This window comes from Ptychodera flava, chromosome 14 (genome assembly GCF_041260155.1).
Source record: "Ptychodera flava strain L36383 chromosome 14, AS_Pfla_20210202, whole genome shotgun sequence".
Taxonomy (NCBI): Eukaryota; Metazoa; Hemichordata; class Enteropneusta; family Ptychoderidae; genus Ptychodera; species Ptychodera flava.
In genome coordinates this window covers 30060496-30078275 of record NC_091941.1, presented here as the reverse complement: position 1 = coordinate 30078275, position 17780 = coordinate 30060496, and the positions used below count along the sequence as shown (strand labels likewise).

General features: G+C 39.5%; 1 protein-coding gene across 1 annotated transcript in view; it reads right to left on the bottom strand.

Moving 5' to 3' along the window:
* Positions 1 to 7100: 7100 nt before the first annotated feature.
* The window catches only part of LOC139150114 (tyrosine-protein phosphatase non-receptor type 14-like), a 29766-nt gene continuing 19086 nt past the window's right edge, over positions 7101 to 17780 (bottom strand). Inside the window, exons 10-15 of the mRNA XM_070722286.1 lie at positions 16028 to 17775; positions 14885 to 15034; positions 13463 to 13735; positions 13023 to 13182; positions 12379 to 12536; positions 7101 to 11146 (exon numbers count right to left, since the gene is read on the bottom strand). Of these exons, the coding sequence (XP_070578387.1) occupies positions 11018 to 11146; positions 12379 to 12536; positions 13023 to 13182; positions 13463 to 13735; positions 14885 to 15034; positions 16028 to 17775 (2618 nt within the window). The 3' untranslated portion in view covers positions 7101 to 11017. The remainder of the gene's footprint in view (positions 11147 to 12378; positions 12537 to 13022; positions 13183 to 13462; positions 13736 to 14884; positions 15035 to 16027; positions 17776 to 17780) is intronic.

Genomic DNA, 17780 nt, shown 5'->3' with positions numbered 1-17780 from the left:
TTCTAATCTGACAGATGCACGCAAATCCCGAGGGGGGGGGGGTAACTATAACTCCATGGCTAATAGTATTGGGGGGGGGGGGGCTCCGCACGAACATGGAAACCCAAACTGTTGTGATACCAGTTTTGAGCAAAAACACCTACCCTTTCTGATACCTAGTTGTGGAAACGCAGCTATCTCTTGGCGGGGTAGCGTGAGTTGCTATGTGAGTGGCGGGGTTGACCTTTGACCCGCATAGCAACTCAGGCTACCCCGCCAACAGATAGCTGCGTTTCCACAGCTATCTGATACAATACCATACGTATACAGATACGATTCACTCGCCTTGCGTACCAGGGGTACCAACAGTCAAACCGACAGATCGGAAATATTGATGGTAGATCTGGGATGTAGATACATGGGTTTCCAGTGTTGACAGCATGATTTTTTAACAAATGTCAGTTTGTGTTTAAAACCGGACCCTTTCTCATACCAACACCTCGTGAAAAGTATACCCTTTCTGATACCAAACAGTGCAAAAAACGACCCTTTTCGCGCGGACCCTCCCCGTATAGCCATCTATGGGAGTTACCCCCCCCCCCCCGGGACGCAAATGCGATCTACCATAATTTGGTCCATTTTCGCGTTAAACATCTTTGTGACATTTCATTTCTAGAAATGTAATAGTTCCACCTATAAAATGCCTGGATACATCTTTTGCGAATACTACGAACTAGCAGTAATATTCCCCTTGACTGGCAGGCACCACAATTCGTCATGAACTTTACGTAATAGTATTTCCGTAAATTCATACAAATCCGACGTTTTCAAGGGACGGCTTTCCAGCATTGAGTGCATTAGGCTAAAACAACCACCCACTAGTCACGGTGAATAACATTGCTCGCGATGAAATCCAAAATGGTAAAGTTAATCACAGAAGCGCTATAAATGAAAATGACCGGTAACATTGCCTTCGTTTGTAAAATGAGGCCTACTTACTGTTGAAGTTGTCGCAAGATACTGACTGCCAATCCTAAGATAGGGTCATTAACAACATCGATGAAAGAAGAGTTAGTCAAATGTTACTCCTCATGTTAAGATCTTTGTTGTGTTTTCCCGAAATGTCTTTTGATCGTAAAAACAAATAAATAACGATGAACGACAATGAATCCAAAGAAATGGGAAGAGGTAAGAGGAGAAGGGTGACTGACAAGTTTCAAGTTAATACTAAGGAGTGGATCATTTGATATCCTGAGGGGCCTTGGAAGATTTCGTGCACGTAGGGGGGATTCAGAGAGGTTGCATTTGAAATGAAAAAAACAGCCAAAGATGACAGAGCAAATGAAAAAGATTGCCAGCAGATATGGAGTAAAAAATAATGCACAGAAAGTTACTTAAAGTCTTTACTTACAATTTTCGACGCGCTCTCAGGGAGCACCATTTCATAACATCTTTAATTTCTTGAGTTCCCTTTGGGCACAGAATTTTGATAATATCTTTAAATTACGGCGCGCTCGTTGATCACCTTGTTTTCATAGCGTCTTTCATTTTCGGCGCCCCCCTTTGGCCACTACATTGTCGTAACATAGGAATTCATTACATTTTATTTCATTAATGCCCTGATTTGATTAATATTTTAACCTCACACTTTTGTTGCTGTTGTTGTACATGTACCCGGTGTTTCAATTTGAAAATAAGGTGGCATTTTTCATATGTTGTGCTTCAGTTTCTCATCCATGCGCCTGAAATATATGCTCGGTCTGTCCACATAGCCTGCATTGGATATCGTGTCTATTTTTGTTCTTTGAAATGATATGCCAGGCTTACTTGTCAACCTAAAGTCGTGCTGACATGCTCTCTCCGCGAGAATGAAAAAAATTACTCCAAAACAATAAGTGATCAGCAAATGTGATGATGGAAATTAATAAATCAACCACTCGTGTCGAGAACAGCAAAGGTGGAAAAACATCAGAGATGGCTGATTTGGATGAAATTATGGCTAAAGTAATACAAAGCCTGGAAATAGTCAAGTTTCGTTCCAAAAGAATAGTGAAGATCAAGTTCAAAGCTCCGTAGGTGATAAGAGATCAGTTATTTGAAATGGTATAAAGCAAGGAAATAGGAGATGGAATTGTAGCCGGCCTCTATTAGGGAGTAATTGGTGGACCCAGAATGTTGTTCGTTACCAATATACCAAAGAAGATATATCAAAGACATGATGAGAATCGGAGACTGTGGAGAGACACTAATATTCAACTCACATAAAGTGCTATCAGAAGATGAAATTGATGATTGTTGGACAGTTTGATGATACAGCTGAACGAATAAGTTGCAACAGATTATTTAACTATTTAATACACCTATGTAACAGATAATACATACCCAGCAAAGTTGTGTAGTCAGCCTGGAAGCAAACTTCATTAAAAGCATGATGCAACTGAATTTCTAGGTAAATTTTCAGGTCTGGTTAGACTTGGTGGAAGAGGATGCCCCTTGAATTCATTTTGACAGCTAAACTAAGCTATTGACCTATGTTATTTTCACAGTTATTCAAACCATAGACCCTCGAGAAAAACGTTTTCCTCGAGGGTCTATGTTCAAACATTATTTGTACATTTTTTGTCTGCTTTACTTATTTACTGTTATGTAGACATAACACTCCATGGTTATGGTAGCATATCTACTGTCAGAGTAATCATTTGCGAATGTCTTTTTCTTTCCTTTAAATAAAAAGAACAAGCAGGCAAACAGCTGTAAGTGTGGTTTTGTAAATGTAAGGTAATTAATATGAGCAAGTGTTGGTAGTACACATGCTCATGATGATTGGGCATACTGGAACCTTTGTGAAATTTCAAGGGTTTGCGAAGTCAATGTTTTCTACTTCTTTTGAGAAGTGATTTCATTGGAAGAATGTTTCAACCTTTACATTATGTCACAATTCATTTCCATGTTTTACAATGCTTCAGTTTTGAGTATTCTCTCCTTTGGCATTGTCTGCTGGGGTGATGTGATTTCTGTTCATGACAAGGGCAGGTTGGAGAAAATCGTTAAGAAAGCAAGTAGAATTATAGGGGAAAACCAGGCATCCATTCAAAACCTGTATATCAGACGACTTACTGATAAAGTGAGACATATATTATCTGACACGACTCATCCCTTGTACAATGACTTTGACAATGAACGTATCGACAGGAGTGGACGACTGAGAATACCACGAACAAATACAAAGCGTTACAAAATGTCTTTTGTTCCGAGAGCAATTTCGGTCTATAATTCAGAATTTTTTCATAGAAACTAAGGACCACGCACATGACCATTCGCATATCTTCTTAACATGCAGAGATGTATATATGAGCATGCTTTTATGTCTACCTGTCTTTCTTACTGTAGGCCTATGTATTTTTAGTGCTATGTTTTTAAGTAGTTTTCATTTGTGGTGACTTGCTTCTGTTTTATCTTTGTGGCGAGCAATCCAATTTCCCAACGAGGAATAAAGATAATAATAACAAGGCAGTATTGCTGAAGGCAATGAGTACTTGGGCCGTGATAGAGTAATTTTGAGCACAATATATACTACTATTCAAATATGGTTTTGAATTTCCTCCTGTCAATTAGGCAGTTGATTAACTGGTTATTAAACGAAGCAATGGCATGACAACGGCAAAATATGTCTAGCAACTTTTGTGGAGTTTGAGGCAGGGGTTCTTTATTTATAGTGGAAATTGCTTAAACTCCTCAAATATTCAAATTACAGCAAATTTCTTTTGTTCTCGATGGTAGATGTCTAATATTTAGATGGGCATATTTAGATTTCTACCCTATAGTTATCCCTATATACCAAAAATCGGACATCCAGCTCTATTGGCTTGCTCAGAATTAGATATGCGCATAATTAATGAGGTATAATATGTGGTGCCATAAGGTGTCTTATCATACCAAATATGAAGGATGTAGCACTTGTGGTTACTGAGTTGTGGACAAATATATATATTTGAGGTCAAAGGTCATTGAGGTCACGTCACATTTTGTCATAATAATTGTATTGCTAAGTTATTCCTATACACCAAAAATCAGACCTCTAGCTCTATTGGCTCGCTCAAAATAAGATATGCGCATAATTAATGAGGTACAATATATGGTGTCATAAGGTGTCCTATCATACCAAATATGAAGGGTGTAGCACTTGTGGTTACTGAGTTGTGGACAAATATGTATATTGGAGGTCAAAGGTCATTGAGGTCACGTGACGTTTTGTCAAACAAATTGTATTGTTAACTTATCCCTATATACCAAAAATCAGACCTCTAGCTCTATTGGCTCGCTCACAATTAGATATGCGCATAATTAATGAGGTACAATATGTGGCGTCAGAAGGTGTCCCATCATACCAAATATGAAAGGTTTAGCACTTGTGGTTACTGAGTTATGGACAATAATGTATATTTGAGGTCAAAGGTCACCAAGGTCACATGATATTTTGTCAAAATGTCTGAGATATCTACATGAACCGATGGACTCACTGATGGACTCACGGACGGATATGACCCAATCTATAAGCCCCCTGGACTTTATCCGTGGGGAGAAAAAACTGTGTCACTGCATCCTTTAGGCAATATGAATACGATGAGAAACTAACTTTTTACTTTTCTTGGCCTTATACATGGGAGTCTATGGAGAACTGCCTTATACATGGGAGTCTATGGAGGTGTAAACTAAAAAGTCCTCTAACACGGCCAAATTCGATCGCATTGTGAAACAAATCGACGTGCATCTGTATGGGGTTGGGTACTATTCTTGTGCAAAGTTTGAAAGAAATTGACCTGGGCATATCTGAGATATCTGCGTGAACGGACGGACGGACAGACTGACATGACCAAACCTATAACTCCCGCAGGACTTCGTCCGTGGGCACTAAAAACAACGCAACAGTTATTACAGCTACACCGGCGGTAGGTTCATATCCAGAGCCCCGTACGGTCTGCCGCCGTCGCTTGAAAACAATCTCATAAACCTGGCCATATGGGCAACTGTGTATGGGCAGCTGGATACTTGACTTCCCGGAGAAGGCGAGCTGTCACGTTCAAGCTCAGGATTATTTGTCGATCAAATTTCTGTAAATTTACCTTTAATACCTAGATGAAATTTTGTCTATAGGCTGAAATTTCGCCGAAGTTTGACAAAATTACATCAATTTTTCAGGTTCATATCCGACATTTTTGAGTTTTGAGTGCAGACAGAAATAAGTTTTGAGGCAACATGGCTGCGACCCCATGTTGACCCCTAGCCCTGCGTACGATGCTATGTGCTACAGCTAACACACAGCGTCGTACGCAGGCCTAGCGAGAGTGTTGCCGACATCGACGGTTATTTACGAGAAGTGAATAAAAGACTGTCATTTTTGGAAGCGATCAAGTAGCTGAGGTAGGCTGGGATACGACTTGGGCCCAAGAACGCTGAATTTAGGCAGTAATTTGGCTTTTTACGTCAAGTCCCAAATTGTATTTGAAGTCACCGACCTTACGTACGGGTCTTTGCACTTGCAGGGCTGTGGTGAGCGGGGCGATTAGCTGTAGCGGAACACACAGCATCGTACGCAGGGCTAGTTGACCCCAAGTGAAAATGTGTTCGCGATCAAATCTTCCTATATTTTTTTTCAGAATTTTCGACAAAATCATTGCTTCTTAAATCTTTTGTAAAATATAAAATACTAAAATAAAAATGCGATGTGCCATGTCTCCAGATTTCTAAAATATCGTTCGTTGACCGTTCGACGGAATACTCATTTCGCAAACTTGTGACGCAGTTGAAATTCAATACTGACCGCCAAATAGTCTTAATGAGACGAGATCATTCTAGACATCCTCCAAATTGTCCAACCATTCGCGTTAGAGTTTAGCTCGCTTAGAGTATCACAACATTCTTCGGCCTTCGTTTAGATCGACATTAATCTCTCCCATTTAGGAAATAAATACACAAGCTACCTTGACAAAACTTCGTGCACCATCCAGGACCAAACGCACTACAAAGCTGTCTTGACGTCATCATCTCCTTACATGGTAATCAGCATACCGTATTTTTTAGCAAAGGAGACACAGAATACGTCGGAGTATTCAGTTTCAAAACGTATTACATTGTGTGATGTTGTCAAAATAAGGTAATGTTACTGCAGTGGTATAAATTACAAAACACAAAAGTTCAAATCAGTTTATTTTGGACTGGCTTTACCCAACATTTCATATTGTTTCTTATGCCAGATTTGACCACGTGCTTGCTGGCGACCCCTTTACATGCAAATTTTGTGTCAAATGGTGTGTTCTCCTGGAAAAACAAACGTACGATTTCTATATGGAGGCGAAATTTGCCCTGGGGTACACCTGGGGTGTACCTAGCTATTTTGAACGAGCTTCTCGAATCTGCAGCTCTATTTCGAAATGATGGTCTGGTTTTCTCAGCTCTAGGATAAGTGTTCTCCATCGCTGTGGGCATTACTATTCTCAACTGGGGGTACAGTTTCCAGTCGTAATGTTTTTCATTGTGTCCGGGATATAAAACCTTTCCTTTTCACACTTTTACTATGATTAACACTAGTCCACGTCTTGTCAGCGATTAAACATGTTTAAAGTTTAAATATTAAATTCTGGTCTCGAGCCCTCTTGTTCGACCAAACAGAAATTACCCCTCCCACTTTGGCTCGTCCAGTGGGTGTAGCAAGGGTCGTGCCATCGCCTAGCAAACGGAGGGTGCATTAATTGTTGCATTTCGATGCACATTTTGATTATATTCAGAAGATTTTGTGGCAAAAACTCAGATAGAGAAGCATTAATATTCACATCTCACTTATTCAAGACTGGCTGAGAGCAGCACTTCCATTCAGTTAACATCATTACGTCATTTATTATGCCAAGAAAGATGAAGCCAAGACATTTTGCCCTCCCTGGTCTCAGCCAGAAATGGTTATACCTTACAGAGTTTTTTCCCACGGAATGAAAACAAATGTACTTGGGCTGAGGCCCTAAGTACAATAATAATAAAAGGTGTGAGTGTCAGCTCAGTGTAGCAGATGTACTTCTGTCAGCAAACAGGTAAACCGACTGAATAATAAATTGTAAACATAAACACGCTTGACAGTTACATATTTTGGTTTTTATTAATATTAGTAACCAGAAATATCTTTACAACGGCAGACTAGAGAGTGCCTTTAATTTGAAAATACACAAAAAATAATACTATTGTACAATTGTGAAATCTCCCCAAACCTCTCAGGTGTGTACCCTGAGTAACATATTGTTACCATGACGAAATGAATTTTGATAGGTCAAGGACTGTACTTTACTAGCTTTGCCATCAGATTTTACTCTAATTTTGTGTGGGGGTTGGGTATTGGAAAGGAGGGAGGATGGATAGGGGCAGGGGCTCTCTAAAGATTGGAACAAAACCAAATGACTATATGGAACATACAAAACTGTTCTTTAAGATATACAGTGTGAATTTTTTAAAAAGTGTTTAGGAGGAAAGTATATACACAGTGGAGGGGTATAAGTCAGAGGGAGGGAAGAAAAGAGATAGTCATGAATAAAAGACTCATGGTAAATAATACCATGGTATGAATTCTCTAATCTGTGCATCACAACATACTGACTTGTAAAAATATCGTTTCTGTTAGCTTCTGATTGCTTTTACAGAGCCTTTGCTGATGAAATACATAAAAATCGACAGTAATGGTTTGAGAAAATAATATTACTGCATATAAATCACCTATATAAATATCAATAATAAATCCATATGAAATATCAGTTAATCTTACAAGTTTCTTCTGTTTTTCTTTTGTTTTCGGAATAAAATGAGAAATTGGGACAAATTGATGATCCCTATACTTGAAGTGATAATCCTACACACTAGAGGATTTTGGGCGGACAATTTTTTGCTAAGGCACTCAGTGGCACACTGAATAGTTCATTATAAGTGTAAAGCATCCACCCATTACATTTTATCAATAGTTTTGTTTTTTCCAACCCCTATCTTTTCACCAGGAAGCCATGATACAACCCCATTTTGGATCCACTTTCAGAGAAATCTTGGGTGGAAAGATGGAGGTTGGTAGAATACATCTGATCACCAAAATAGCAAAATATTGACTTTTGTTAGGAGGCACGCATGGCACTTAAAATAGGATTGGTGCAATCCTGCCACAACATGACACAATACAAACGGCTATTTCCTCAGTGTTTTTGTTCATTACAAACCGTACACTTCTTTCCCTTGGTCATTTTCAGCACCAAAAAAATTGAAGACATGATATTTGTGTAAAAAATTTTCAAATGGGTAAACTTAGTACTGTTGAAGTTTCCCTTGGACATGATCATGACATTGTATTTCAATTTTCAGTTTTGAACACAAAACAGTGAGGAAATCATGAACTTGCCTCTCCCTATGACAAAAGTAATGACAGTGATGACACGTATGCTATTGAAATGACCGATCCTACAGTACAAAGAACAAGAGTCAAATCACGTCGATACCACTTTCTACATTGGAATGTCACATTCTAACCATGGTAGGTAAGAATAGGCCTTAGGTATAGATGCTGCCTACATTTGTTTTCTTTAGTATCAAAATTTGCAAAGTGACCTATGATGTTATTATTGATTTTGAATGAGACTGGACGTAGGTTTCTTTGAGGTAAGTTTGAGCTACAGCTTAGCAATTTTCAGTTTGAAGGCGCACACTACCTTAAATACTCTAATATAAAATGATTTATCAGTAAAATAGAAAAGTTTGTGGATTCATCTCATCTCTGTGTTTTAAAGCCTTGTAAAAGATGATTCCCCAGTGCATTTTCACAACAACTCACTGACCGAGATGCCAAGTCTGGAATAAACTAACACACACAGATCAATAGCTGTGTTTCTTTGGCTGATACACAAAAAGGAATCATCACTACTGCTAAGCTCGGACATGCACACTCAAAAGTGTAACCATGCCTTCACATTTCTGCAATGTCTGAATCAGATCTTCTTGGCATATCTTTTTCTCTGAATGAAAACAGCCACATTCTGTAAATATATCATAGTGAACAGGTTACATGGGGTATAATTTTTTCCTGTTTTGCTTTTTGGTCTCAACTACCATCATTCAACTACATCAAGCACACATTGTCAAAAAACCAAATGAAAACTGATTTGATGTAACATTTCCAATAAAATGAACAAATCACGATAATGCTGTGTAACGTAAAAACATACGACTTCATTGCAATGGCTCAACACATTAGACTTGTAAATGTTGGATGTCTGCTGGTACTTCAGACTGTTTTGCCAAGCAAAAGTTTGTAGGTTTAGTGGTGCATACCGAGCAATGAAGCACAAACATTCACACCCAAAAGTGTGCATGAACTCTATGCAATATGATAGAATATGATGCTTATTATCAGTCCCACTGAATGATGTACGTTGATTTCAAGCTTCACAAAAGGAGTCAGTTTCACAATATACTGGTAAGATGAATGTCAAATACAATTTGTGTTCATCGCACTCCATGTATCTTTCATGACAGCCAAAACTGTGAAATGCACGCGACTGCAAACATACTAGCCATTGAGTTGATAAATCAGCGAGACAGAAGAACTGTGGGCCAACAATACACTTCAGTACCATTTAACACTATCCTAGGGGGTTCAGTTCTTACTTAAAGGCCTCTCTTACAATGCCCCCCCCCCCAGACGACAAGATTGAAAGCCCATTTCTTCCCCTCTCACCAACTTTCAGGAAGTGGAGTTGCAAGTCATATCTGTTCACAATGTAACAGATCATTGTATAGAAATTCTGTGAAAAAATAAATGCTGAAATTATCATCATTCAACATTCCCTTTTTCTCCCCTTTTCCCCAATTTAAAACGGATGATATACCCTGACTCATATCTTATCTGACCAGCAGACAATTTTGTACATGATTGCTACATTGTATGTGTGACATTGACAAGTCTTGCATGATAAAATGACCACACATTTAATTTTTATTCTTTTTTTTCATCAATTTTCAAAAAATTTCAAATTTACACTCGTAGCACCCAAACACCAAATCTGAACAGTTTACCTGAGTGCAGAAAAATGGATGTTTGCAAAATGAAAAGACAGCAACAAGAATATTATATTGTAATTCATTCTCTCTCTCCTACTAAAACTGTAAATTGAGTTTCTTACCAGGTGGGTTGTGTAGAAAAATAATTATTACCCACTTTGTATATTTAATTTGCATATAAAATTTAAAGAAGAATAGGGCAAAAACCCCAAAAATATTCCCTAAAAATTTACACCTAATTATTTTACATGCTATTTGCTTAATAGGATATTGCTGCTTGACAAACTACAAACCACATATTACAAGCTATAGTGCTAAACAAATACAGTAATTTGGTTTTTTTCTTGTATTCATGACAATCAGGCATGACTTGCCACATGTTTGATGGACCTTGCAAATGATCCCTATATACAAATCAAATGCTGTTCAAATAAAATACAATACTCGATGACACAACATCTGCAATCAGTATGAATCATGGGGACACCACCATTGAATGGAATGACTGACGGAATTCACTAACTGGTGGACGGCAAGTCTCAGATTTTGTAACATCTGTTTGCTTTCAGCAAAACCACGATTCCTTTTCTTCTTGGCCAGTGTTGCTCCGATAATAAAAGATTTGACTCTGAACTTTCACATTTCCATTTTACTCATTTTTCCCCGCCGATTCAATATTGCTTACAGCCCTGAACGCTTCAGATGCTCCTCTGGCCTACTTGTTCTTGACAAACACGACAACGTCAGATGAGAGTCTATGTAAACATCTTCCTTCTGTTTTTGCCATCATGGTCAACTGCAGTAGTCACGCCCATCTTCTATTACAAACCTGTTACCGTCTTCCTCCAAGACTTTGGTATGGCTACATTGGTTTAAATACAGAAGCTGGACCTGCATACCTGGCCAAGGGAGGTGTGCACAAGCCTCCAGCATCTCTCCCATTTGACTTTGTTTACCTAGTTTATATTAGTCGTGAATTCTTCAAGAACTGAATAAGCGTCCTGTAGACAAAGATGTATTGACCCACTGTCTGCACCATCAACATGCGCTGCTTTCGTAAGATCGACAGCATCTTCGGGACGGCAATATCCTGTGAAATAACAATAGAGCAGAAAAGGTGTAAGATTTCCATGCAGGCTTTGGCTGCTAATAATTGCAGACATACATGTAGCTATGTTGACCAGTGTCTGTGCAATACTAAGCATGATATGTACCGGTATTGACTTCACTTTTGTCATGAGGCTCACATCTTAGGTTTTGATGACACTTGTCACTGATAAAAAAATACCAGATGCATTTCAAAAGAAATACATCTAAGATCTGCTTTAGTGAGAGATAACCTGTCCCAATCATGTTTTCAGCTTTTCATACAGACACACCATCTTGCCATTTTTCACTAATAATTATATATAGGGCTAAGCCCTTGGAGCTGCGCCAGAGGTTAAGATTAAAGAAATATTATTTCCTTGTGAAGATGCAAAGTCAATGTTTACATGGTCAATAATAGTATTGATTCATGATTAGTGATAAGAAAGAATAACAGAGAATTAATTGTTACTTGCTTTATACATTAGAAGGACCACTGCACATTGCGTCAACAATAGATTCAAACACCCAGTTTACTCTCTGGTGAAAACAGTTCACACACGCTATCAGGCAGGTATAGATTTTCTGTTTATATTTGTCAGAAAGTTGGACATAAATTCATAATTTTTACCATGGTAACAACCGAAAGTGTTTCACGAGGAGGTATTATGCAATAATTATAGTTGCAATAGAAACTGTACTGCCAGACTTTCAAACTGAAAACTAGTGTTCCGACTAAAAACTGACATTTTTTGACACAGAGGGCGCTCTAATATTAATTCCGAGCATTCTTAGCCTTTGTCCTAGTTTATACGCAGAACAGTTTCTCTCTCTTTATATTTATAAAGAGTGACAATAACGATATCTTGTGTCAATGACATGATGGAGAATAATATTAACTTGCTAATGGCTGTGATATATTTTATTAGTGGAGTGTTAAAATATTTGGCACTTACAAGTGCTCAAAAAAACACGGCTGCACCCATGAATTTAGTTGGGTACACTTACGGTTGCTTGCATAGTATATTATGAACCTGCACATGTGTAGTCAGTAAGCTGCTGGCACGACTATCAACTGTTTTACAGTTCAGATTACCTTGTGCCTGCTTTACACTGGAAACTGAAGGCTCTCCTTATTTAAATATCCACACAAATGTGCACACAGACCTACATACACACATTACACATGTGGACAATGAAACATGTAATACAGCATCAGGAGAAACACAAACTTACTTCATTGTATTCCAGACAGGCAATCATGGTGTCTGCCAGAATGACGACACCTGTCCTTCCAACGCCAGCACTGCAGTGTACCAGCACTGGTGGCGATACGTCTCCATCCACCATGCTGTTGGCATGGCGACAAACTGACTGGATCTCCTCTAGGAAAGCTACATCAGAAATCATGAAGACAAATTAATGCCTCGGTAAAATTCATGATGACTCCATTCTGTTGATGATTTCCACTTGACAGACAAGTGAACAAGACACGGCAAATGTTACAGTGACAGCAATTGATCTCCTTATTTTATTTTAAATATTTAACATTTCTCCCCAACTTCCCTTGTCATTATCCACTTTAGTAAATCAGCTATAAATATGAAATTCTGAAATTTGAAATTTTCTCCCACATGCTTACATTCCTAATTTCATCCCTTTCAATCAAAACCAGAGTCTGAAATATAAAACTAGTTTCTGGTTTTGTTTTGGTTTTGTCTGCTTTGGGGGGGAGGGGGGTAGGGTCTTGTGGTGAAAGTACACAACTATTGCAACTATCTAAGAATCCACTGACATCATCAGGACATCCTCGGTGGTTGGTGGGGGGGAGGGGTAGTAGGGTCTTGTAAGGGTGAAAGTACATGACTATTGCAACCTACCTAAGAATCCACTGACATCATCTGGACAGCCTTGATGCGGCCAATTGGTGAACTGTAAATGCCATACTGTACGCTGTTCTCCTGACGATTTGTGTCTCAGTGTAACACCACTGGTCACGTACACACCAGAGTCATTGCTGAACTGAGCGGTCAGTTTGAACTGTGAGAAGAACATGACACAAGACATGTGAATTTCAATGCGCAACTAAAAATGTTTCCCACTTGTTATCCTTTTAATATTTAGTTTTTCCATGACCCCACTTGGAGACTGCACTACTTTGTTTACAGCTTAATGACATTTTGATAAATGATAATCATCATGCATGATTGTATTTCATAGTATGCATGACTTGATATATGTACAGAGTAGTGCAAAATGACTCATTGACTTTGACAATGGACTCAAGTATATTTTCAAAAGAAAATGGTTCTACACTTACTGGTCCAATGTCAAGAGTATTTTTGCTGGAGCTGAACTGTGGCCAGTATCGGAAGCTCTTCTGTTTACCATTCTCTTGTTCAGCAGTCAGCATGACGATGACCTGGACCCCCTGTTCCCAGATCATGTTCCACCAATCGATGACAGTCTCATGTAGTGGACCCTGGGCAGCGATGTAATGCAGTTCCTCACTAGCTACCGTCACTTTGATCAGGGATGCGTTGATGTAGCCACTGGGATTCCTCTTGTCACGCGCTAGCTTCACCCGTGTGTCCTGAAAATGCAAAACAACAAGAACACAATGTATGGTACATATCAGTTCCATGTGTTTGCTTACACTGGCTGACAAAGTTTTCAAGCTGGTGACCTACTTTTCACGTTTTTGACCCGCTTTTTTTTAAACCCTTGTTTTCCTTCAACACAAGCACTTACTGGAAAGGTCATAACATCACACTCAACAGACATTTTATCTCAAATACTGTACTCTGAAGTATCCTATTAAATGTCAAGGACTTTCACTATGCTGGAAACTCCAGCATGTAAATTACCACTAAGTATCACTAAATATGATTAAGTTCAAAGTGCCTGAACATTTGCAATTGGCCTTGAGGGGTGAAAGGTCAACACGAACTCGGCAGAAATCAAATGAGGCAAAATGATCAAAACAATTACAGTAAGATCAGTGTGCTATTGCAGCCTATAAAATGAAACACTCAGAAACACACTTCCCTTTGAGCAACAGAAAATTTCACTCATTTAGAGTGTTCATGTACAGCAGACTCACAAAATTTTGAAGTGATGCCATTATTGACTCAAGAACAAAGGAATCTTGTCAGTTACAGGACAAACTGATATTTAAGATCACATACAATCTTTTGCATATATGTACGTTAGAATGTATCTGTCATTGTCTCTCTTTTGGTTTTTGCATATGCGAGGAATTGCTTACATACACATTTCAACAAATGTATTGCATGAACAGTTATACTGAAAAATAATCAAGTCACAAGTGTAGAGAAGATTGACTTCCTTTCCTTCCAACAGATGACAGAAAATCCTGAATACCATTTCTACAACATTAATCATTATCATTAGTCCTTTGAGTGCTGTAATTTTTCCCTCCACAATTTTAGTGCAACATTTTACCGATTTATATGAATTTTTTAGCAATTCTTTTGATGATTTTGGACTGAATGGACGAAACTCTTAAATGGCTACGGCTTTTGAGCACAATTTTTGTGGAAGTCTGCAAAAATTGTCTGGATTTGAAAAAAAAATTGCATGTCCAGGTTTATATTTTATAAAGGTGACAAAAACTGACTTTGGCACTCAAAGGGTTAACACATTTAAAAATGAGATCAGCAGAGCATTTCAAAGTAATACGAGGTAATACGGAACTGTAAATCAAAGGTGATTAACTCACCTCATATGGCAGTACATCTTGGAACCTGTTCTTGGCAGAGTTTTCAGGTTTCTGTGCTGTAGAGTAGACAGCGTTGGGTTTCTTCTTTGGTATCTGTTCATATTCTGTGAACACTAGACCGTCAGCCAGCTTCTGCTCCAGGACCTTCCACTGCAACCCGGAGAAGAAGAGTTTTAATTCTGAGATAGATGCCACAACATACATGACACAGATTTATTGCTTATTTACCATACTTTGGCAATTTATAGAGCTAAAAATATTTCATTATTGAATAAAGAGGATCACATCCTACTCAAAACTGGAAATGATTTTGTGCATTTTTAATTCTGCATTTTTTTATCAGCAAAAAAATAAATTTCACGTTGACCACTGCATACTGTATCCCTGTTAAAATTGGAAATGGGTTTTCAGGTAGTTGTGCTCTTCCTGTCTGCAATTTCAAGGGTCAAGGAATATAAAACTCGGAATTTGGTGATTCTTTGGCGCCAGTATTCAAGCAATTATACTACTCAGTCTGATTCATTTTTTATCAAATGGTTCCCTTGCCTCTGGAAACTAAAAGGACAGCAATCTACCACTACCAGCAAAAATATAACCGAGACAACCTGGTTTTTATTCATCCCTTCTGCAGTAGGAAGTGAACTGATTTGTATCATGCCAGATTTCTCCTACCCTTTGATTCAAGAGATACCAGCCTGAGCATCATTGGTAATTGGCAAGGGTAATTGAACAGAATTCCTTGGTAAAAACCAATAAAACTGACTGCTTTGCTGTACCCACACTGCAGGGGAAAAGGCACTGATTTATCTCTTTCATGTAGGATTCATGCAAGAAATTTAAATCCTAAGATATACACTGTTTTGGTTGAAAAAAAATTGTTCTTAGCATATCTGATATATTCACCAAGGAACTGAAAGACCTGGTAGTGTCTGGAGGCTGTGAGTACTCTGGTTATTTATGCTAGCTGCATTGTTGATGGCAGATCTAGAATGGTATTGATCCATACGAGTTAAAGGAACAGAGCAATAAAACAATGTATCCTGTCCAAAAAGTGAAGAGTCAGTCAAAAGTGACATGAAGGGATGACCTAACATGCTGTATCTTTTGCAATGAAATGACTTGAAGAACCGTTTATGTACTTACCCTTCCATCTTTGGGTGCTGGCGAGTCATCTTCATCTGAATCCTTTATTTCTACCAGTCTGGACAGAGTCAATCCATTCATTGCAGCAAGTTTCAACGGTCCTATATGAACACCTTTCAGTTTATCCGCCTTTGGAAGTCTCAAGGGTTCTTCCAGATCAGAATCATTGGACGTGCTGTATCCACTCGTTCCTGGAGTGATAACTGAATCATCACTGATCCTTTGCTGGAGTTGAACTTTGTCTCCCCTGTCCGCGACCACTGTCGCTTCCGCATCGCTTTCCTGTGGCTCAAGGGCAACAGTTTTTCCCATGGTTATTGATGACTCTGCCACCTTCCTCCTGTCGAGGGCGCTGTCCACATCAACTGCACTGTCACCTGAGGCGGCAATAATTTGTACGTATCCAGGAGTTTTAGGATCATCCTCAATGTTTACTGTCGGTATATCTTTGACAATTTTGACATCAGCCTCAATGTGCTGAGGTACAGTATGTGACTGCTCTGTTGACACAGAGTCCTGTAATGTTACGGCCGCTGAACCTGCTTGACTGGCATGTGACGTCTCCGTATCAGATGCAACGTCGGGGCTCTCTGCTTGCAGGTCAGCAGTCAAACCAATAAAAGCAGTGCTATTGCTATTTTCAATATTATAAATAGGCACCTTTGGTGAATTTTCTCTCATTTCAGTTGGCGAAGAAGCCGCTGTCTCTGACGAATGCGCTGTCAATTGTCCTTCTTCAAATGTATCATCATCTATGATATCCTCATGCGTTATATCAGTCTGTACATCCCTGCTAATGTGAATTGTGTGCTCCGCAGGAGAAACTTGTGACAAAGTTTCCAAATACTGCTCTGTGTTCAAATTCATGGTCTGAATTGCTGCCAGTGGTATCGAGTGTTGGGAGGTACTTACACTTCCCGATGCTGAGTTCACATTGATTGTCATGGACGTGCTCTGCATTGGCACTGGTTCTTGAAGTGTCGGGATCTGACCCAGCAGCCGCCTGCTCATCAAGTCCGGGCTGCTGCTGCTGATGTTCTGATACTGCAGTGATTGCCTCGGCAGATCCGGCGTGCTGGTGCTGTTCCTGGGATACGCCGGCGGCGGTTTGTAATGATCCAGCAGTAGTTTTGAGTTTATGTATTCCTGTGTGGTTGGCATGTGCTGAGATGTCAACTCAGGGGTGCTGTACGTGTGGGTCATACCCGGGTTACTTCGCAGTGACATAGCAGGCACGTATGGCAGGGATTCTGATGAGGCGTCCACGTAACTATACGTTGGAGAGCCGAGGTTCAGATTCAAGTGGGTTCCATATGGGTTTAGACTATTGTACTGGTTGGGCTGTCTGATTTCAGGCTGACTGTACACCATGGTCTCAGGTTGCTGATATGCATGGGCTCTTCCCAGGTTACTCAGGCTCTGACTCTGATCGCCAATTGTGTTCAGTCGGTTGTGAACACGCACTAGCGCTTCGTTGTAGTCCGGCGATGGCCGATACTGAGGAAGGGTAGTCAACAGCTCCTGTTTGGTAGGCTCGCTGCTTGAAATACTCGGATTGGAAGATGCCGGTGATGCATGCATATAGAGGCCCTGGTTGAGAGACGTTGTACTCGGTGCACTGTACACACTGCTGCCACCATCCACGACAGCCAGCCCGCCGTTGCTGTAGGCATGTTCTATGGTCGGGCCATCAAGACTGAGTTGTGACTGAGTGAAGTGACCCTCCTCAGGCTGCACTGTTATTCTCTCTGGG